This window comes from Haplochromis burtoni, unplaced genomic scaffold, assembly GCF_018398535.1.
Source record: "Haplochromis burtoni strain Fernald_Lab_line unplaced genomic scaffold, NCSU_Asbu1 Contig_172, whole genome shotgun sequence".
NCBI lineage: Eukaryota > Metazoa > Chordata > Actinopteri > Cichliformes > Cichlidae > Haplochromis > Haplochromis burtoni.
Genome location: NW_024582533.1, coordinates 1,169,244 through 1,192,985, shown reverse-complemented (window position 1 = coordinate 1,192,985; position 23,742 = coordinate 1,169,244). Strand labels below are relative to the sequence as shown.

The 23,742-nt window shown below is 39.6% G+C and overlaps 2 protein-coding genes across 4 annotated transcripts in view; both read left to right on the top strand.

Moving 5' to 3' along the window:
• The window catches only part of slc6a9 (solute carrier family 6 member 9), an 89,076-nt gene extending 80,466 nt beyond the window's left edge, over positions 1 to 8,610 (top strand). For all 3 annotated transcript variants that reach the window (XM_005933630.3, XM_042225447.1, XM_042225449.1), the window contains 4 exons: positions 44 to 143; positions 1,164 to 1,264; positions 1,798 to 1,968; positions 3,351 to 8,610. In XM_005933630.3, the coding sequence (XP_005933692.1) occupies positions 44 to 143; positions 1,164 to 1,264; positions 1,798 to 1,968; positions 3,351 to 3,617 (639 nt within the window). In that variant the 3' untranslated portion in view covers positions 3,618 to 8,610. The remainder of the gene's footprint in view (positions 1 to 43; positions 144 to 1,163; positions 1,265 to 1,797; positions 1,969 to 3,350) is intronic.
• Positions 8,611 to 22,836: 14,226 nt separating this feature from the next.
• Positions 22,837 to 23,742, top strand: part of LOC102302164 (leucine-rich repeat-containing protein 24) — a 16,441-nt gene continuing 15,535 nt past the window's right edge. The window contains exon 1 of the mRNA XM_005933633.3: positions 22,837 to 23,367. The gene's annotated coding sequence lies outside the window, so the exon portion shown is untranslated. The remainder of the gene's footprint in view (positions 23,368 to 23,742) is intronic.

Below are 23,742 nucleotides of genomic sequence, written 5' to 3'. Positions count from 1 at the left end.
TGTGTGTGTGTGTGTGTGTGTGTGTGTGTGTGTGTGTGTGTAGGCAGGAATCTATTGGCTTTTACTGATGGACAACTATGCTGCCAGTTTCTCTTTGGTGATCATCTCATGCATCATGTGCATCTGCATCATGTATATTTACGGTAAGGAGGGAAAAAGAGTGAACATGGTGCACTTTCTAAGTGTGGTAGTTCAATTTTACAAATATGTAATCACACAGGCACAAACTGAAACACACCGAAATAAGTGTTCAAGCTGATCTCAGATATATGACCAACACTCAGTGGATGATGGTAAAAGGTCTAATTTACTTATGGATCCAAGTTATAGACGAGTAGCAGGAACAGTGGGGTGTCATTCAGAATATGAACAGGAGAGATAGTGATACCACAGTGGACCATACCCACAGTGAAACCTGGTAGTAGGTGTTGTGCATTTTGCCTACTCAGGAATAGGACACCTGCACTGATCAATAATAATAATAATAATAATAATAATAATAATAATAATAATGGATTGTATTTATATAGTGCTTTTGGAGGCCCTCAAAGCGCTTTATAATTCCACTATTCATTCACTCTCACATTCACACACTGGTGGAGGCAAGCTACAGTTGTAGCCGCAGCTGCCCTGGGGCAGACTGACAGAAGCGAGGCTGCCATATCGTGCCATCGGCCCCTCTGGCCAACACCAGTAGGCCAACGACCAAGACAGACAGAGCAGGGGATCGAACCGGCAACATTCCGGTTACAAGATGAGCTTCCCAACCCCCTGAACCCCCTGATTCAACTCAACACTGGCCATGGGTCACTCCATCCTTTATAGATGGCTTTGTTCTCCATCTGTGTGTAGAAGGGGTCATGGTTCAGTATGAGCCCAAATACACCAAAGGGCTTTGAAAGAACTCCTTAAACAACTAATTCAACAGTTACCTGACCTTTATCCCTATGACTCACCATTTATAGACAGTATCAAAGACGGACGTGGTCACTGTGATGTCACCCAGTGGTTTTGGACTCCATAGTTTGAAGTGCTAAGTTAACAGACCTAATAAAAACTAGAATACCACTTACCACAGCGAGTCATAATATTAGTCACATAATCCAGTACAAGTAATCAAAGCTGATGATGATGACGAATGCTGGGTTTTTGTTCCTTTGCAGGCCACAGGAACTACTTCAAAGATGTAGAGATGATGCTGGGCTTCCCTCCTCCTCTCTTCTTCAAAGTCTGCTGGAGATTCATCTCGCCTGTGATTATCTCTGTAAGTGAACACACACAAGCACACTGATCTAAGACCAGACATAGTGACGAAATAGCTTGTCAATATTTTGCATAGTCTGCAGGATGTTGAGTGGAAGGTTCTCAACTTCCCTGTGCTGCTGACGCATTGTTATGGACCCGACCTACATTTGAGCTGCCATAAGTGCTAATCTTTTTGGCTTTGTTTCCAGTTAAAACCTCCAAAAGCAAAGCTTTCTGACTGGGAAATGGACACATGCAGCTGATATCAATGGTATTTCCCAAGCAGGCGTATTAGTCCACTAAGCTGCTGGGCTAAACAAGAAATTCATTGTTGTGGATTACTGGTCATTTTTCTCTCTCTTTCATTTCTTTTGCACAGAGTGCTGCCCTAATCATCCGCAACTTTTAAATAAAGCTGTCAACGGTGATTTCACCTGCACTGGCTTAATTTTCATGCTTTTACCCACCCATGTGACATATGTCTTTATTACTGTGTTATACATGCATTTTGCACACATTCAGGCTCTTTCTATTCTCTCTTTGTCCCTGCAGTTCATCCTGATCTTCACAGTGATCCAGTACAAACCCATTACTTACAATGACTACGTGTATCCCGGCTGGTCCTTGGCTATTGGCTTTGCCATGGCTCTGTCCTCGGTGGTCTGCATACCCATCTACGCCCTCTACAAGATCTCAAAGTCACCAGGAGCTACCTTTAGAGAGGTACAGCTTCCCCCGAAAGTCTCCTCTCTGTTCAGCTGACATAAACAGCTCTATAGTTCAATACAAAAGGCTAAATTTCCCTCTGAAGCATTTAAACAAATTTTTAAAAAGGTCAACGTGTTAAAACATTTTTGCATGCAAGAGCTGCACTACAAATTAAAGCACTTAAAGTTTTAACATCATCTGAGCAACTGAAAAGCTCTCAACTGCATATCAGCTGAAGTATGTTTGCTGAATAATGGAAAGAGCTCTTTCCATAATTCAATTGCCCGTTTGCATTATGTAAGCTCTAAAAGCAGACGAACTATTAGTCTACACCATAAACGATGTTTAAATATCAATCCAAGCATCTCTGCTTTTGGCAAATTAGTTTGAGGAGGAAAAAATGTGTTGCTGGTGTCAGTTAGTGCTGAGGTCACTTGAACTGCCGGTTGAAATTTTATGATCCTTATTGCTGACAGCTACACTAGGAGGGAAAAGCTGGTTGTCATAGAGACTGGGAAAACAGAGGAAGGCACCACATGTGTTAAGTCTTTGTTTGGGGTAGAGAGCCTAAATGCAGACATTGCAGCAAACAGGCAGGCAACAATGAACAAAACTGAAAACACAAGAAGATATGACGAGATATAAACAGAAAGATATGACCTCACAGTGAATACATGGCTAGCTTCCTTCTCGTTCTTTCTCCTTCTCTCGATGCATGTCTGAGTCTGGCTCACTTCCTGTTAAAAGGAAGTTCTTCCTCCCCACTATCGTCAAGCATTTTCTCACAGGGGAATTTTTGGTCTACTGATGTTCTCACTCTGCACCACCCTTACCTTACAATATAAAATGCCTGGAAATTATTATTATTGTGAACTTGTGCTATGTAAATAACACTGAATTAAGAAACTCAAGTGAAGTGCCATATTTTTTTTTTTTTTTAAAAAGGAACAAGAATAACAAAAAACCCACACACATGAAAATGAGCAGGCTATAACAGTGCACTTTTTTATGCAATCTTTGGAGGACATTGTAACCACACTGATGCCACATGTTTGGTTTTATAAAGACCACAAGTGCTGCAGAACTGTTAATAACATATGGGAGAAAGTATAATGTGTGTCAGCACAAAGCTGCCCTGCTGTTGGAATGCTGCAATTTCTGACAATTAGACAGGCCATAAATCTTGTTTAAGAGATGTGAATGTGCAATGGCAGCTGCTAAATTATCAGATGAACTAAAAAGCATGGAGGGAAAATGAAAGTTAAGTGGAGTTTAGTCACAGTGGTTATGTGTGGGAGCTGCTGAAGAAAGGAAAGCGTCACTTAATGAAAACCTAATTTGACTTCATAAGTCTTGATGTTTCTGCTCTAAAAGGCGCGTCTGTCTTTCTCTCTCAGAGGTTGAAGGCAGCGTGCCGAGCGCATCCAAAGTGGGGTCCTGCCCTCCAGGAGCACCGGACAGGCCGCTACGCCCCTATGGCCTCCGAAGACACTGTGGAGGCCCGTCCCTTAAAGGAGAAGGATGAGCTGAAGGAAGAACAAAAGGAGAAGGAGAAAGAGAAGGAGGAGGGAAAGGAGAAGGAGAGGAAGGATGAGATTAGCCTCACCATCCAGGGAAGCAACGGCTCCACCAACACACACAACAACCCCAACCCCAGCGCATAGACGGCACTCCGCTCTATCGGCATCAGGGGGCAAAAGCCTCACACCTTTCCCTTTTCCTCCCTTCTCCTTCATCCTCAACCCCACTTTCCCACAGTCCTCTGTGGGGGAGATCCCATTCACTGGAGACCTTTACATATTGTAAGGGCTTATTATATCTATCCTAACCTCTTCTATCTATCTGTGTGTTGTCTCCACATAAGTGCAGAAAAACAAAATGAAAGGAAGAAAAAAAGAAAAATTGGCTCATCACCCAAAAGATTTGTGCGTATGGCATCATGTGCGTGAGTGAGTTTTTAATTTGTTCTACATAATTTAATAATATTGGGGGGGGGGGGGTTTCCTTTCATTTTTTTTTTTTTTGTGAAACTTGTATACGTCATCTTCATATGCCATTAGAGGTACAGTAGATTGTGGTGCTGCATGGTTATGTTTTTGTGCATGCAGCAGCATAGAGACACACACTGTTCTCCTTTATACCGTTAGCTGGTTCTGTTTGGGATGGGCGACTTTGTAGCGGCAGCTGGAGACTTGTTGTGGTGCTGTAACATGGAGGAGAAGGGTAAAATGTGCCTGTACGGGCCATTTACAGTCTGACAAAGATGGTAAAAGGCTCTGTTGTTTAGCCAGACAAAAAAAAGAGGCGAATACTCTCATTCACACTCATACAATCTGTATATTTTACAGCACACAGTGACCTCAACCGTAGTTGATCTCAGTTCAAGACTAAGCCTGTTGTTTTTTTTTTATGCTGCTTCTTCTTATAAAGGAAAAAAAATCGAAAGAGCACAAATATTTAACAAACACCCAAGATGACAACTGACACTTAGGGCTTATTTTCTCTGGAAATTTCCTCCACTGGTAACTTTTTTCCTTCTACTAAAGCTGCTTAAACCTTAAGCAGAGAAACGTCAGTGAACTGTACTGTAACTCTGCATTCGCATACATGTGCACACATAAACAGACATGCAATCATTGTTTTTAACAGAAGAGGTCCCAGTGCCCAATTCTCTGGATCGAAGCGAAGGTGAACTTTGTGGTTCCTCGCTAGTGGAAACCTTGCTTCGACTGAGCTGGCCTGTTCTAGATTTTAGGAACTTTCCTTGTTGTCCAAAAACGCATACACATACACGCAAACCAGGTCAATGCAACTCCGTATATACAAGTATATAAATATATATATATATATATATATATATAGAAGTGCCATCTCTTATTAAGTCTTCCAGAAATTCTGTTTGAGTGAAACTCATCATGAGATGTGATCTGTGAAGGAGAATCCAGGCTAGGAAGTATTAAAAAGTGTGCCGTAGTCTGTGTGTCCTATGGGTCGTAGCAATCTGCCCCATTCAGGCATGTTACCAAAAACATTTCCTAAGTTACCTGAGTCCTACACATGTTTTTGGTAACACATGTTTCTCAGAGACTGAAACGTCAGTCACTTACAGTCAGTGTAAACCTTTAATGTATTTACAGACATTTGTTTTTAAAAGCTCTGAGCCAAGCTGTGCTGTAACTGGCAGAGACGGAAAGGAGAGAAGATGCTGCTTCTTTCCAGAAGGAAAACCTTTTCATTGATGTAGTTTTACATGTAGCTGCATAGTACTGTCTCGCTAGACGTCTCTTTATTACCTCTCATTCTTGTAAACTTAGTAAATAGTAACGACCGCATATGTTTATTTTGTACAAAAAAAGTGACACTACGGAATCACCTTTAACCGTGTTTACCATTCCTCATCTGTTACTTGACTTATTGTGGTTATGTCGGAGGGTGACACGCATTAGGGAGTGGACTCTTTAGCATGCAGGGTCGGGCTTCCCCAGAGACCAGAAGGCCTCTGGTAGACTGCTGTATAAGTGTGATGTCAGAGATTTATATGGTGGTGTGAAGGAAGAACAAGGCAAGGGTTTTCTATTCACTCCTCCTTAGATGTTGTGAGATGCTTTTAGCTTGAAAGGCAAAGTTGTCTCTCCAGGTTCTTATAGTTTGTCAGATTATCCAGACCGGTTAAATGAGGGCTGTGATGTGCAGGCAGTGAACATGTTAGTATAATAAACCAAACTGTCTATTATATTCCCCATATTTATTTGTAGAAACCATATTCACTTTTTTGCTCAGAATTAGAGTAGAATATCGATGTCAATCTCATAGCTATAGTTGGCTTACATTACCATAACAACTGGACTACAGCTAGCCCAGCGCTGTGCCTTGACTGGTGTCTCAGTCATTAACAGGCAACTTATTTCATTTTTGGTTTAAAAAAAAAAGTAATATTAAGAAGAAATATATAGCAAATTCATTTTTAATTAGTGGCCATTTGAAGAGCAGGATGTGAATTTTTCTACACAGTCACAGTTGCCTAAGCTAACGCTGTAAGCTTAGCTAACACAAGCTGTAGTGTATTCAGTCTTTAACTTTCAGTAAGAACTTAGAGTAAGCACACTCCCAAAAATGGTAAATGATTCAGTACATACCTATATCAGATGTATTTAAGCACAATGTCACCATGAACTGGCACATATTCTTGTGACTCTAGGAAAAGCGCAGAAAAGCTACATACTGCTTTATTGGAGGGCCTTCTTTTGACCGTGCCAGAGCACTTTCACAGCTTACTTCTACTCTTAATGGAACTGAGCTGTCATTAATTGCATCTGTGACCAATAAAATGTCAAGAAACAAGTTCAGGTCCCCACAGTTGTTTCTTCAGAAGCAGAAAGTGTTTTTGAGTATATCAGCGCAGTTGCTCCAGTAATCCACAAGATGGAGCACAAGATTGGGGGGTGGAAAAGTTGGCTGAAGAGGCTAAATATCCTGAAAGAAACATTAAGAGAGCCCAAAAAGCACAGTGATCATTCTAAGATGAGCACAATTCTACTGATCGTATTTAAGGAGCTTTTGCACAGGAAAGGAAAGCTGATAGGAAGCTGTTCTTGTAGATGAACTTTAGTTGGTTAGCCGACTGTTTGGACCCTCTGGTTCTGATTTACTCTTAAACTATCAGGCTACATGTGGTTTTGTTTTTTTGGCAGGGGGGTGATTAGTGTTTATTTCTAATTAAATTACTCCAAAACCAGGTGCTCTGTGAAACAACACATTATCACCATCTGCTAACCTAGCTTAACCTACCACATTGGATAGGTTAGAAAGTCTGCTTTATAGGTAAAGTCGTGCTTGCTGAAAAAGATGACGAAGAACTTGATTATTCTCAGTGTATGTCGGGACAGCTTGTAGCTCAGACCACGTCCTGTTTGTGATTGCCTGCCTCGTTGTGTTCATGTTGTAATAAGTGAAGATTAGCCAGCCTGCTGCAATGCTATCTCTATATATTTCAACCCTGGCCACCTCTGCTGGCCCCCGCATCTCCTCCTCACATTGTACAGTAATGTAAAGAAAAACGTATATAATCAGACTGTGCGTGTTTTACTTTGCTTTTATTTCTGGGGTGGGTGTTCATTTTTTTTTTTTTCTTTCTTTTGGGGGGTTGGGTCTTGAGGGGCAGATATTGACTGAGGTTTTTTGTTGTTGTGTTTGTTGTTGTTGTTGTTGCGTTCAGTTTTTATTTGGTTTTTGGTTTTTTTGTTGTTTTTTCCCCCTGATTTGTAGTGTAATGTAGAACATGTCAAGTATACTGTGTATTGTGTGTAGTGGATTAGCTCTAACTGCTGAGCCTGCATGTAGAGCAGGCGTAGTGTCAGTATTGATGTCCATGTACCTCTAATCTAGTCCTACTCTGCTAATCATATACAGTCTATCTTTTGTACTAAAAGAAGGACAAGTACATATTTTATCCTCTGATTTTTAACCGTCGTTTATCCACGTTCAGTGACGCAACTTTTTGTTGGTTTTTGACACTGTATCCACAGAGAAATTCCGATGAAGCCAGCTGGTATTAACAAAAGCATTGCCAAACAAAAAGCTTTGTATTGAAACTTGAACTACAAAAGAGTGGTTAGTTTTTACTGTGTGCTCTGGTGTAGACAGTGGCAGCCACTACATGACAATGCTTTTTTTTGTTTTTTGTATGTGTGTGTGTTTAACAGTATTACATTGACTTTCATCTGTGCAGTGCCAACAGTCATACATCACTGTTTACTTTTAATATCCTGTGGCCCTCAGCGTGAACAGTTTGCCTTTTTTTCTGTGTAGTCCTTAAAAACAAAAAAAATTAATGAAATCAAAACACCAAAATTACTTAGCAACCACGATGGAATCGGCATCAGGAATACACAGTTTTTATTCTTGCGTGTAATGTTGTTTTGTGTGGAAATGTAGGCAAATTACATGGCACATGTTTCAGAAATGGGTCCATCTATTGTTTGGTTTTGATTAACTATGATTTCTTGATAACTGCATGAATAGAAAGATAAAACTTGACTACTTACCATCGCTTTCCACTGCTGGCGGCTGTGCAGAAAGTCACTGGTGTTGATGAAGAACATTAGCTAGGCAAAGGTTTGCAGGACAACTGCTCCACTGTAGTGAAAAAACAAAACATTTTTTGCATTTTGCATTGCTTTCTCTGTGAATTACAAAACATTACCTCTTGTATTTCTTACTACTGGTCATAAAAGCATAATGTCATGTCACAGCACTTTAAAGAGATCATGAGTGTTTATATAAGCAACACAATGTATAAATATATAATTACAATAATAACTCAAATTTCCATTTTTTAAAAAATTAAACAAAACAAGAAAAGTAAATCATGTCTGTTCAGTGTTCTGGCTGAAGGACATTGCTTTGTTGTTGCTATGCCAATGTGAATTGTTTCATGGGTGGAGTGGAGGGGGAAAAAGCACAAGTAAAAAGAAAAAATGAAAATAAAAGAGCACAGTTCTTCTGGTACCTTCTATCATATCTGTCTGTGTATCTAACCATGTCTGTTCTTCGTGTTCTTCAACCTTTAGGGCCAAAATTCATTGAAATGTCTTAGTCCTGTCAGCTGTGTATCGTAAACTGTTACAAAATGATAAATAAAATCTATTTTAAAGATCACTGCTCGGTGTTGTCTTTTAAACTTTTGTTGATTTTAATGCACGTGCATTAAAATAATGCACGTACTTCCCCCACCCACCCACCCCACACACACACAAATCACAGTACAGAGGCTACAAGATTGAAATGTTCACATCTTTTTGCGAGTTGGGATGGGAATTCCTAAGAATTTAGCGATTCAGATTCTATTATTGATATCGCTTAAAGATTCAATACCTTATCAATTCCCTTATCGATTCTCATTGGCTCCACTTTGAGAGTCACCAGCATATCAAAGGCATTCATACAAATGAATTATATGCTGCGTGGTCAAATGTTTGAACATGTTGGAGGTATTTTTCCTCTTTGTTGTGATCAGCGTTGGGGTTATTACTCAAAACCGTTACTACACATGTTATACAGAACGCTCTTCTTAAAGGTAACGCAGTACGTTATTTAATTACACTAAGGAAAAAGACATTCGTTGTACTACTTATTTCGTTACTTTCATCTTTCTCTGTAAAATGATCTTAAACACACTGTCTCATAATTACCAATTAACCCTGTGATCTTTCCCTTAGTATTTAGGTATGAACACAAAGCCGACAACACAAACTTTAAAGCGATCGTCACAGGGATTCTACTGCAAAAACATGAACAGTTAGAAACAGGCTGCAGCCTTACTGCTCATCCGCTTCACTTCAAATGAAGGCTCACTTTATAACTGTGCTGGGCTTGGGTTTACCAATCGCTCAGCTTTAACGTCACTCTGGCTTCTTGGCCAGATGAATGTTCTTGGCTAGCTTAGCGTTAGCATGCTGTCTGTACAGATGCTTGTGAAGAGCCGAAGTTATGTTAACAATTTAATCTAGATTTTTCTGGCCTGGAGCAGTCTCCACTTAATCCATCGCAGTCTCATCCTTTTGTGCAATATGGACTAAAGTTAAAGTTGATAGTATGCAGTGTAAAATGCACCTTTACTCAGTTTGATACAGTATTACCTGTATTAGGACTAATGTTAGTTTTACATCTTTCTGTACAGCTGACAATTAGTTTGGACACACTTTGTCTGCTCATCCTGTTGCATCATATTTTGAAGATGTACAGATGGCCGACCAAGTCTCTGAACACAACAGCAAAACTTAAATCTTCCTTCCATTACCCTTGAACTTCTCGCAGTATATGAGAAGATACTGGTTCAGCGCCTGAGCCTGGTTCTGCTAGAGGTTCCCCCCCCTGTCACCAAGTGATTGCTCATAGAGGTCATTTGATTGCTGAATTATTGTAGGGTCTTACCTTGCAATATAAAGCGCTTTGAGGCAACTGTTGTGATTTAGTGCTATATATGTAAAATTGAATTGAATAGAGCCTTCGTGTTTAAAATGACAGTGTACAGCTACTAAATCAACACTTTGAATCAACTTGAGATATCATGTTTGCTTTATTTTTCATGAAATAGTAAAAGGTCACAGACCTAACCTGATCATGAAACTACTTGTCCCTAAATTTTAACTTTCAGCCTCTTAACATGTAAAAGAATTGTTGCAATTCACTAAACACTTGATACTTTTTTGTTTTTGTTCAAAAACCCATTTAATTTAAGCTGAACGGCTGCACTAACTGTTTGATTTAAAATCCACTTTGGAGGTGTACTGAGGCAAAACTGTAAAGCAATGTTACAATTTTAAGTACGCCCTCATGCGAGAACAGAGGACTTGTATCAGGATGAAAACTTTCATCACAGGAAATAAGTGGTTGCTCTGTAATTATTTTGAGTGGGATCAAACCAATCTGCTCCTCACTCTATGGGTCAAAGGGTCAAGGTTTACAATACAATGCCTAGAATTAAACATGGTGACTTAAGAAAGTCTTGGGAAATAAAGGGACTTTAAAGGGAAAGGGTATTAAACTGTAATTTCCACTGTTAAGCAAAATTTTCAGTCTTGCTAACCTCTTAACATTTAATTCTTTAACACGGCTAAGCTTAGATCCATTTTCTTCTTCACGCTTTTTAAATAGTGCATGTACAGTGATTCAACATATATGCACCCATGCTGCAGAAACATGAACTGCACAGGTGATCACATACTCCACTGTATGTCCTGGATGCTGGACGTAATGATCACACTACCCATGTGGAGTCAGAAGAGGGCAGTATGGCTGTAAATATAAAAGAAAACCATCAACACGTAGGCAAAGCTTCACCCTTCTTAGTCAGCACTGATATGAAAAGTACAAGCAAAAGATGAGCAACAAAAAGACACATTTTTATTCATGTGGGGGGAAAGATTGTAGCTTTCACTTCTCTTTTATTTGGATATGGATATTTTAATATCTTAGTTGAGTCCTAAAATGAAGCCATGCGTGGTGGTGTAATGTTCATCGACACCTAAGATACAAAAGAGATGCCTTTAGAGCCTTCTGTCTTATTTATCTTCACTGGTACAACAGCCCCAAAAACCATCCTTGATATATAACCTGTATCACTAAGTTCTCATTCATCCATTTGTTTCACTGGCATAAAAATATCTCATTATTGATCTAAGGAAACTCATAAACACAGTACAGTGCGTAACTGATTAATGGCTCAGGGATTGTAAGGTTTCAGAATTAGCCTGAGGATATAAAGATTTCTTCAGTATTAAATTAATTACATTATAGTCATCAGTAAAAACCTTTCAAAAAAACCCCTCAGTTAATAGCTCAGTTGTAATATTTCTAGATTCTGTTTCAGCATTTTTGCTAAAGTTTGTGCCTTTTCATCCAAATGAAGGCTTGTAGTGTGAATTCTTCCAAAATGTTTTTATATTTATGCTGATATTCATTGCATTATAACAGATACATCCACCGCTTCTGTCCTCTCAAGTTAAGTGACGATTGATAGATAACAGCCTTAACCTTTCCAAAACCTTTGTAACACATCAAGATATCATAAATATCAAATCTTTTTTTGTACCCATCAGACAAGATTCTGAGATAAGCAGCCCAGTAGTCACCATAGGTGCAGTATGTAACCTCTATAGCACATTCTCTCATTTATGAGGCATCTTGTCGCAGACCAAAAGCATTAACCCCACTGTGCTAAGAGACCAAAATCCAAAGGAATCATCGACTGAGACTGATGACTGCCGGACCCCGCAGCAATTTGGGCTAAAGTGGCTGAAATGTCACGTAGGATAGATGAATGGACACATCAGATTCATCATCCTTAAAATGTTCAGTGAGGTCCTTCATCAAGTGTAATCAGAAAAGGGCAGTGAGAGTGTGACTGTAAGACCCAACAGACTCTTTTACAGGCACAGCAACTGCAGCCAAGCTATTTTATCACTGGGTCATAACATCCATCATGGGTACCACCAGACTACAGGATTAAGCTACATAATGAACACAGCTAGATGTCATTGGCTTGTTAGCCGCTAACACACACACACAAGGCTTGTTATTCTCTTTGCTGGTGAACTATCAGGTCTGCTTATAAGTTCCAGAATCCCATCAGTTACAGCAGTTTTGTTAGGAAACTGCATGATGCAATGAAGTGCCTCATAGCTGCTGAATTCTAAGTACCTTTCTGGACAGTAACAGACAGAGGACAACTGTGGAGGCGTAACTGCTGATTGTTATCCACGAATACTTACCATATTCTACTGAGAACAGCAGTGGAGTGTTGCAGCCTTTGTGTTGAGGGGTGGCTGAAGGACATTTCCCAGACTGAGGTTTTCATTTTTGACAGAAAGTAATTTTGCTGCTTGTGGGTCTATTGTTGCTTGTTGTTTGAAAGGTGACTTTAGTTCTGGGAATCCATCTTACGAGAAAAACAGCCTTCATTCAGGGTCACAGGCAAGCAAGCTATTGGTCCTTCACCTTTGTCAGGAGTAATATATGACATACCCACTGCTATGACACCTTTATAATACTGCGGGCCACATGAGTAAGTTCAACCTTAAATGTTAACCTACAGTATATTTTGTATAATGGATCCATTCTTTAAATCATTTGTCAAATAAAAGCATGCAACTTTTTTCTCCTTTTTTAAAAGAGAACTCTTTTATGAGCCTTTTTATTTCAAAAACCTTGGCTAACCTTGGCTAATTAGCATAGTTATATATTCTGTTGATTAGCAGCAGTTGCTGACCTCAGAATAAGTTCCACAAATACGACATATGGGAGGAATATAGAAAGCTTAGTTATACTAGGTTAGCTGATGTTTTACAGCTTGATGTAGGAACTAAATGCTGAAGTATTGAATGCTAGCATGAAGTTAGCATGAAGCTCACACCACATTTTGGCCCAATTTTGTAACTTTTTGTTGGTTACAAAAGGTCAGGGGTCTAGAATTGAGCATTCCAGAGTGGGACACGACTCTTTATGTACAAAAAGTGGCTTTGACAAAAAGCCAGGTGGAAATGAATATGGAAATGCCATTTATCCTTGCTGGGCTTAAGCCTAGCTATCGTGAAACATATACGTCTCTGGACTAGGAGAGAAACCTAGAGAACATGCAAACTCCACACAGCTAGATTGTGGATTTGAACCCAGTGGTCTGTTGTTGTGAGGTAAGAGTGCTAACTGCTGCATCACTGTGTTACCTAGTATGGGAATGCACGATGTTTGCTCATTTATTCACTTAATAATTTATTAAAAAAGACAAATTTGCTGTAGTCCTGTGATGTTGTCTATGACAACATGTTACCAGAGATCAGGGTATGCTGAGAAGATCCTGCTGTGGAGAATGTGGTGGACAAGAAGACATTACTGATGTAAGGGATTCTATATATTCTCCAGTAGTAAAAGTGAGTAAGTCTTACAGACAACTGCAACAAAAACATGTTGTTACTGCAATGAAAATGTGATGCGAAAGTATCAAATAACCATTCAAGTTCAGAGATTTAACAGATGGAAAAGTTTTTAATTATTTACACCTATACCTATTACACCTAATACTAATGTTGACAGGCCCATTTATTATATTTTGGACCAAAAAGAAGTCCAGCTGCCTTCATTTTGAGCCCTTAAAAATATTATGACCTAAATTACTGTGGACCGACACAGAAATCAGTGACTATGACATCAGTGATTTGTGGCTCAAGGATAAACACTGTAGTTGGTGATTCTAATACATAATTATATTATGAATACAAGAATGTTGCTTTCATTGAGCTGTTCATGAAACAAGTCCCTGTTAAATAGCTGATCTGTCATTTGATTTTAAGTCATAATTTGTTACATGGCAATATCTTTCCTAAATTAATTGCATTATATTTAAAGCCTTGAACTTTTTGAACTCTCACAAGCTAAAATGAAAATAAACCTACCCTCAGATAAATATAGTTTTAGAATAAATAAAATATTAGAAAAAAAATAACATGTACTGGCTACCATGACTACCTTGTGAAATCCATATTTGAATCCCCAATATTGACTTTCTGGCTACCTCCATCTTGGTGTTTTGAAACCACATGTGAGAAGTAAGGGGGTAGATCTGACTGGGAAACCGAGGACACTCCAAACTCTTACGGCAGGGACTTGTTGTATACAATCAGAAATCTTTTTAACAACCAGAGAAGTCGCCCCCTGATGGTTGTTAAAAGAAAACAAGTTTAAGACACTCCGGCTTTGGCTCTGAATATTTCGATCTCAAAAACTTTGTTGTTCTCTTGTTATTTTTTACAAATGACCACACGTCCATTTTCACAAGCTTGGTAGTTGTGGCTAGTAAACATGTCAACCTGATGACTGCACTTGATCATTACGTTTACCTCTTTTTAATTAGCTGATTTGTATTTATAATTGGTAAAAACTACTGATTTAATTGACGTAGCACTTACTCTGTCTGATTCATTCAGTAATGTAGTGTAGCCTTGTTCAATCTGTCTGTGTTGCTGACAGATTTGAACACTGTCTGAGCATTATGTTGGCTGAGCTGAATGTTCAGCCGCAAACCTGTCAGTCTCCCAGTAATTGCTTTGCCACTCTGTATTTCTTTTCGGATTACCAAAAGATAGTAGAACATGTCAGCTGTTAAATTGAAGGAAAACAGTCTCTGTAGTAAGCTAACAACACAGACTTTATTGAATTAACATAGTGTTGTCTTTGCCAAGGTTTTCACAATATGTCCATCTCAGGAAAAGTTAATTCCTGTTTCCTGAAGGGTGACTCAGCATATCTCTTATGAATTAAAGAACAGCGAGTGTTGTTGTTGGTGCTGATGCAAATATTTATAGAGCATGTGGGGAAATGTGTTTTCTTGGCACTGCATTAGCGTTTAAACCCCACATGTGCCAAGTCTGTTGTAATACCAAACCTCTGATGCCAGAATAGAGTGAAAATAATTCTTCCTAGGGTTTTTCTTGCTCATATGACCTATTATTTTATACAAAAAGAACATTTAAACCACTTAACATCTTGATATCTTCTGAATATTGTTGTTTGTGGGTATAAGTATTCATGTTGTACAAAAACCCTGCAATGCAATGGTCTGGTGGATGTTACCTCCCAACTTTTTGGGGGTAAACACCCACTAGTAAAGTAATTAACTTATTTGCCAGGCCAAAGTTTGAGAAAGCCTTGACAGTGCTTAAGTCAACTGCATTAAGGTTTAGGTTGACAGGGGAGTGGGTTGCATAGGCCACATGTGGAAACTGAGAACTTGCTTAGACTTCCCAGGTCAGTCATTCTCTTTCCCTTTGCCGAGGTGTTGGGCTGTCATGCCCACATTGACTGATTCGGATCAGTGGGTCCTGCGAATTATTCTGGACTGCAGAAGGTTGGAGAAACGGACCGTTCATCACCTTAATGGAAGAGTATTGATTGTGGTGCAGAAGCACGACCCGTCTGCAATAGTAATGGACTTCCTGAAATCACAAATGAAAAGGCATCAGGGGATATCGAGGAAGATGGGAGACACTGCTCCCATGATTGTTAGCACCTTGTTATCTGTTTGGATGTGTGAGTGCCAGGCAGCACCATTTTGTCTAATAATGTGCTCACATAGATAAACCTATTAAGGGATCAGTTCTCCATAACATGAAAAATCTAAATCTACCAGACTGGAAGCGAACCCTATCTTGTAGTGCTGACAAGATAATTACCTTCTTAAACTCAACAGGTTTCCTTTAGCCTTCAGTTGGAGTCAGTCTTCTGTTAGTGCAATAATCATTTGTTGATTTTTTTCTGTTTTTGGCCATTGGCCTGTGAGCAAATATTTTGGTCATTAGGTGCTCACTTCTAGCTCGCCTTGAATTGAATAAAGCTCCTTAGAGCTCCGGACTCATGGTTTCTAATTCACAAATGGAAAATGGAAAATTTGGAACCTAAACCAGAGTCAGTGGTAGACATGTGCTCTGTAATAAGCTTATTAATATAACCAAATGGTGAGAAAGCTGAGGTTGTGTACCCCAAAACCTCATGCATTGCCTCATGTTGCAATGTGCTCATTGCAACATTGACCTTTACCAAAATCTTAGCCAAGTGTGTTTTAGCTGCTTAAACTTAACCATGCACCGATGCACTTTAGATGGCCTAGCTTTCAAGGCAAGAAGACACTCCTTAGTGGACACCGAAAAGGAGAAGTTCTTCTTATTGCACTACTAGCCATTGGAGTCTAACAAAAACTTGGGGGTCAGGGGGTCCATAACTACAAAGTCTTATTTACAGCCTCTGATGATGACATTTGTTTAAAGTCTTACAATCTAAAACTGCATTCTAGTTTTTTGTTCAGCACAGATTTTTTCTAGGATCAACTTTGAGGATCAGTATCATAGTTTCAGGAATGAAACTGCACCGATTCAATGCCTGTGTCATAGAGTAATGAATGTTTCTGCTAATTTACTGGAAAAAAGCTATAAAAATTGCACACTGGACAAACGCTCAAGGCTCATATCGCCATATGGGTTAGGGGGTTGGTCAAAACAAGTTATAGCATATGAAATGTGTCCTTTGACGATGTTGAAAACTCGATTTTGTTGCCCTATAACTAGTTTTTTATTTTATTTAAATAGGTTTAAGTCTTTAATCTGCAAGCTTGTACAATCCACCGCTGTTTACTTGATGTGTAGCCCATGCTCTCTGATGTATCTGCTTGAAGCTCTCCTTTTCTCCACCGGTCAGTGTAATCCCCTTATTCTGTAATGTCACGTGTCAAAATCACTGACAGCTGTTAAGGTGTGAGGGCCAAGGCAAGGGATGACGGACTGCACACTTGTCCACAATGTGCATGTATGTTTGTGTTGTGGCGTTCCGACTGCAGAGCCTAATATCATAAGACTCTCTTGGCCTCCATTCGGTCGCATTTGACAATCCCCTAAGTGATTAGTGGAACAAATATCTGCCTGTCGTATTACAACTGTTGTTTTGCCGGCCATTTGTAAAGCTCTTGTGTGTCTTGCATGTTTTTCATTGGGAGATCATCTCATTACACAGCAGAGTGTGTGTGTGTGAGTGTGTGTGTGTGTGTGTGTGTGTGTGTGTGCATGCAGGTCTGCCTTAAATCGCTGTTATCCCGGCATCTGTTCTGTGCATGTTATTGATTCTAACCTTTGTAGACCACACCACAAACAAAAAGGCGATTTCCTCACCTGGATATTTTCTTCCCCGCATTTATATGGAAATTGCGCTCATTTATAATGCTCCGTAAAATATGTAAATGGAAATTATACTGCCCCACTGGTAATTTGGTTTCGTCTGTATCGCTCCATCTCCATCTGCCTGTCGGACTGTGAGTCGATTCGTCAGACTTTATCTTTGCCAGCCATTTTGAAAATTGCTCAAACCTGTCAATTTTAGTAACAAAAAGATGAATGATTCAGTCACAATTATCTTTCTTGCAGTGACAAAGAGCTTGTGTATTTTTCTGTGCCAGTTTGCATGTCTTAATTTAAGCCTCCTCCGCATGCTGTGAGGGAAAAGGAAAAACGATTTTTCATTTTTCTACTTGAATTTTCTCGACTACAGAGGAAACAAAAAGCTACAAAGGCCCGTCATTGCAAGATCAGAGGTGGGAAAACCTCTGTAGCAGGGTTGTATCCAACGTTCTCCTTTGATATAGAGGTGTTTTCATTTACAAGGCAAGTTGAGAAAAGAGAACATTCCTAATTACAGTCAATCCCTGTGGGAGTAGCTGCAAAGGGATGAAGGGTTTTTATTCAAGCACACACACACAGACATGCCCACATACCTGGAGACAGTCCAGAGAACCTCAGTCTTCTAAGGCTGGACTGAGAGCAGCACTAATGGAAGTGTGACTAGTTCAAGTGCACTTAGACAGTTGAGCAATGTAGTGAGTGGGTGTAGTGGAGTGATTTCCCTGCAGATCCGGGGATTCATGCTGGCAACTATGACATAAGCCAGATTGTCTCACATTAAGCTGTTTAATAAGGCGCTTTTGGTTTTTATGGCTGGAAAACACAACTTGTTGGGGAAGTTTATGGAGCAATTAATGTGCAAATAAAATGTGTATGGGACTTTGCATGCATACAAATAGCCAGCGGGTTGTAATTTAGCATTTGTTGCTTCTCCTGTGAGCCAAAAAAAAGAGAGATGAGTTAAGAGCAGCAAGGAAGATGGTGAAAGGATCTCTGTGCTCGTACAGACATTTGAGTGTGATGTTAATTATCCAGATGTGGGTCGAAATAGGCTCATCCTGGCCCAGAGGGGGAAAGAGGAGATCATTAAAATCCAAGCCCAAACACACAGTACGGCGCGCTCAGCATCACAAAGACACGCAATTAGGCACCAGCTAATATACCTGCTTAGGCATGGGAACCTTTTCACATATGGCTATGCATCAGTGCACATTTAAGTATGTGCGTATGCGTGTGTGCTCGAACATGCACGCACAAGCTGTCAATCAAGCAACGCTAAATATGGGTCAGCACGGATTTAACTACTGTGTGATTAGCGTGCGATCAAGTCAACATCAAAGACACACAGGAGCATGCATGTGTGTCTTTGATTCACAACCAGATTTGGAAACTACAGCTTACACCAGGTGGACTTGAGCAGTGGCAGTGGCAGTGGGTTTTATGGTAACATTTCAGTACAGCATAAGTACTTAAAAAAAATAAAAAATACACGCCCTAACACCTAAAGGCATGCCACCTGTTGTAACTAAGTGTGAAACTGGCTAGCAAGTAAAGAGAGTGATGTAAACTGTTAGCTAACTGCTATATAACTGCTAGCTTAAAATTATATAAAAAGATTTTGGAAAAAAAATGTACAAAGACTAACTAAGAGAATTACAATAACAACGGAGTGTCAAAGATAGTTTACCTAAAAGTAATCAAAAAAATAGCTAAAATAGTTAGCATGACTAAAACTGCTAGCTTAAATTAGTAGGTAATATGTTCAGTTAAAACAGCTAAAAGCAGGTTTATCTAGCTTTTAACCATCAAACAGTTGGAATAACTAGAATTACTAGTGATGTACGATACCACTGATTTCCTTTCCGATCTGATACCAAGTAAAATTCAGGGTGGTATCGACGATACGGATCCGATACTTTGTGCAAAAACTTAATGTTTTATTGTATTTCAAATTATAGCTTCATTATGATTACAGGACATCAGACTACTTGTTCCTATTGTTTAATAGGTCTGCCCCAGGGCACTGTGGCTACAACTGTAGCTGCCTCCACCAGTGTGTGAATGTGAGAGTGAATGAATAGTGGAATTGTAAAGCACTTTGAGGGTCTCAAAAAGCGCTATATAAATTCAATCCATTATTATTATTATTAATAATGCAGAATTGCCACATGTATCGCAAACCGCGTCTTGGCTGTTTGTGGAGGAAATATACGTCTACACACAACTCCGTTTATGCTCAGCTGTTGTTGTGAGTGCACATGCCAAGGGGCTGCCACACATTCATACAGCTGTAAGAGAAAGTAGTTCCTTCCAAATGATATAGTTTCTTTCCACTGTGTTCCTGTTAATGATAAACTACAAATTTACCCCAAATTACTAAAATATCGATATTTTAATATGAGAATCGATTCTAGAACATAAATAACTGGTATCAATATCAATCAATATCGATCCGCACATCACTAAGAATTACCACCTCACAGCTGAATGCCCCCACCAGCCAAGTCTGTCCAGAATCCCAACTTACAGTGAAGACTTGAAAAGGACTGGATCAAATGTGCTCAATGTATTTATCCTCGCCCAATAAAGCTGATTCTGACAGAACACCAGGCTGAGGCCGCTGGTGTAGACGGTGCTTGAAACGTGACTGTTGCTTCAAAGATGCTGCAAATTCTAACTAGTGGATGACTCACACATATCAGTCTGGCAGGTTCAAGCTATAGGGAGGGCACCTAGTTTTAGTGACGAAGCTAATTCAATGGCTTCCCCCAGGTGAAATATAGTTACAACCTCCCTTTTTCTGAGTTATGGCTTTGAATAATGACATAATGATATTACAGTGAAGAGACGATCGACCTATTGGAAGAAAAAAATGTGATCACATCGTTAATTTCATCCTGTTTGACATTTTGCATGATTAGCATTTGGAGCTATTTATTAACAAAAATACTGAGTCAACCATTTAACTGTATTTTATATATCCTATCTGTTCAAGTTGAAGTTTAATGGATGAAAGAGAAAATTAGCTAGAAGAGGTGGATATCGTTAAGTTGAAAGTTATGGATAAAAGTGAACCCAATTTACAATTTGACTGACACTAGTGATTTTCATTAACCTCCAGACATGTCTGTTTGTGTGCCCCCTGACACATGCAAACTATGTTTTTTTCATTCTTTGTAATTATTTCAATTAAATTTCTCACAAGAGCCACAGTATACGTACATTAAAGTGTCAGAGGATAAAGAGTCTAAATGACCATATTTTGTCAATCTAAGGAGTATAATGCACATCAACATTAACATTAGTTCTGTATTCAGTAATTGTGTAGGCTGTTTAAACCTATTTAAAATGCGATAAATCGAGTGCTGTTGATATCAAGCTGTAACGCCTTTGGATAAAAAATGAAACCAAGTTCTTCTAATGCTCATTTGAGGCTGGCAAGTCAGTCCCCATAGACTCTCTTTGTAAGATGGCCAACTAAATGGCATTATAAAGCATGTTTACAGCCTAGTTAAACAAATTGTTTTGGATAGTTTATGTCTAACGACTGTACAGAGGGTGATTTGTTTTCAATAACTCATGCATCATCGATACTGGTAAGACATAAAATCTAAAAGTGTGGCTGCTTTAATCGACAGGACCCTGTAGCTGATTGCTGTCTGTTAGGCCTCACCCCTGCAAATTTTGGCTCATCAGACTGGACATGTTGACTGTGTTTGTACTGTTGGGTATTTTTTAATGCCGTTATAAGAAAAATAATCAGGCTTGCTGAGAATGGAACAGAGCTGGTGAGTATAGGATTAGACTGTTAGCACTCATTAGCAGATATTCATCAGATCGCTAACAAAGCTTGTCATCTGGCAAATATGCATGTCAACCTTTCATCTAGATATGGTCACATCTGATTCCTAAAAAACAATATTGTCATGCTTCTTTTCCAAATGCTAACTTTACAGTCCAAACCAAGTGGGAACTCCACGGTGGCTATGTCTATCATTTATAAACAGTCTATGGTTGATACAGGAGCTGGGAGCTCATTGAGTAGGACACAATATGTCCAATATATGGTACTGTGCAAAGGTTTTGAACCACCCCTCAATTCATTACAGTTTCCTTCCAAGAAGCCAGAGTTTCATGTTATTTTTAAAAAGTGGTTTTAACCCTTTCATGCATGAATTATGACAACCTCAATCAGGATTTTTTTTTCTTAAGTATTTTTATTCTTTAGGCATGAAAAGATGAATAAAGAAAAAAATCCTGATTGAGGTTGTCATAATTCATGCATGACAGTGTTAAATAACAATAATTACAGTGAAACCCTTTATACACCTATAGTAACATTAAACGACCAGTGGGTGGCGGTGTATGAAGCGTCACATCAGTCCAATATAGTGTTTTATGTGCAAGTATGCCATCAACACTGACACAAATACAAGAAAACACCCTTTGAATAGCTGTCCACTGTAGTGACCACTATGAGTGAAACGGTTAAGGAAATAGTTGTGTAGGCTTTCTGAATGTCTTTCAATTTTTTTTCTTTGGACATTGGTTGCGTTTTCACCAATTTTTTAGTCTGGTCCGTGTTTTCAAAGAATTTTTTTTAGGTCACCTAACACTGACCTATGATTGTTTAAGAATAAATATGGAACCTAACTCAAAGGATGGACCAGTGTTGTTTCCATGGCGATCCAGGGTGGCTGTAAATAAGCCTTTCCTAAGGAAAGGTAATGGGAAGAAAACTTTAAGGAATGCCAAATTCCATGAGAACTGTCCACTAATCAGACCATATTTAAATCACCTGTCTAATTTTTTGTAGGTCCCCACCATTCCAGGATATGAACAGAGAACCTCTGACACCAGGGCGTTGGCAGCTGACCTTCTGAGTCCTGTGGGTTTTAGAGTGGGACCTCCATGGATCTGGTTTCTTCTTGCACGTCGCATACAAACTTGATCAGACTGGGATCTGGGAATGTTGGAGGCCTTGGGCTGTTACTGGTGTTCTAATACAATAACTGTTTGTGAAAATTGCCATTAATAACAGCATAGCAGGGACGTTTTCCTGCTGGGAACGACTGCTGCTGTTGAGTGGATGGCACCTGTCAGAGGAGCAGAACAAATTGATTTACATTATTTACCTGTCAGTAGCTTTAAAGTTGTTTGTATTGTGCCACAGTACAAGACAGCAGACTGCAAAATGCTGCAAAATAGAATGTAACCTGTGCTCAAAATCATCCTCTGCCACACAGCCGGTAATGAACTGTGTCTGCAGTATGACTGAGTAGTGTGGTTTTTCAGGATATTGAGAGGCTGGCGGTTCAGCTTGGACTCTCTTGCCCTTAGCCAGATCGAAATAGGACTTTTTCAACTCAGAATCTCATTCCTGTCGTCGTCACAGCCGGAAATATATGATGAGCGTCTCTTTCTCAGCAGTAGACCATGGATGATCACATTTTACACGCCCGTAACCTTTCACAATAAAAGACGAGGCCGCTGTCCGTGGTTCTGAAACCACTCTGCTTCCCTCCCTGCTAATGTGTTGTTTCACAGTAACGTGGCGCTTTTTCTTTAGCGTCCTTCCTTCTGCTGTGGAACTGTCACTTAAAAATAACTGTAACAAAAGGTTGACGGCGGCAAGAGGATCACCTAGTGTGTTATGAAAGTGAATAAATGAGAGTAAAAGGAGTGAGGGATCTCCATCTCTATTGCTCTCTCACTCATGCACACAGAGCGAGAAGGAGAGAGAGAAGGGGGAGGGAGTCCGTTCAAGCAGAGATAATTAGAAGAGTGGGTCACTATTGGAAGAAAGCAACCGATAAAGTCAGGGGGGAAAGGGGGAATACGAATCAAAGCCGCATAATAATATGAGAGGAGGGAGACAAGAGTCTTAAGTCTTAATGGAGCATCATCAGCACTGAAGTCCAGCCCTGGCAAACGCGAGCAGTTTCCTCCGGCTCGCAGCGTCCAATTACAGCGGAGCAGCTCAGCCTGTGTGGACTCCTCAGCGCTGCCCAGCCAGGAGCGAGCAGGGCAGAGGGAGGGAAACAATGTTCCGACGCTTTCCCCTGCTGTGATTTCAAGTGGAATTCCTCTTTTTGTTTTTTAAATTATTGTTATTATTGTTAAAATTCTTATTATAGTTTTTCTTTCAAGTCGCCCGACCGCTGCTGCCGAGACCAAGTCCGTGCACGCAAAGAAAAGGGTAGGTTTTAAATGCGCTTTCCTTTCCTTTCTCGCCTGGGATAGTGAGACTGAGGTATCTCACACTGCCGGTTGTTAGCGACCCCGTTTGACGTTTGATTTAAATCCACATTGGTTGATTTTGTTTGTTTGTTTGTTTTTTCCTTTTCTGTGTTGAAGTAACAGAAAACTGTGCAGCCCACTCACACAGATACCAGAAAGGGAGTAAAACAGAAGAGGTGGCTTGTTTTGGGAAATGTTATTATTATCATCTCATAGTTGAAGCTGGGGAGAACACCATTTTTAATATTTTTATTCCTTTTTGGGGATTTTGTTGTTGTTGTTTTTCCCCCTGTCTGTGAGTACGTGTTACTTAAACTTATAGGTGACATATAAC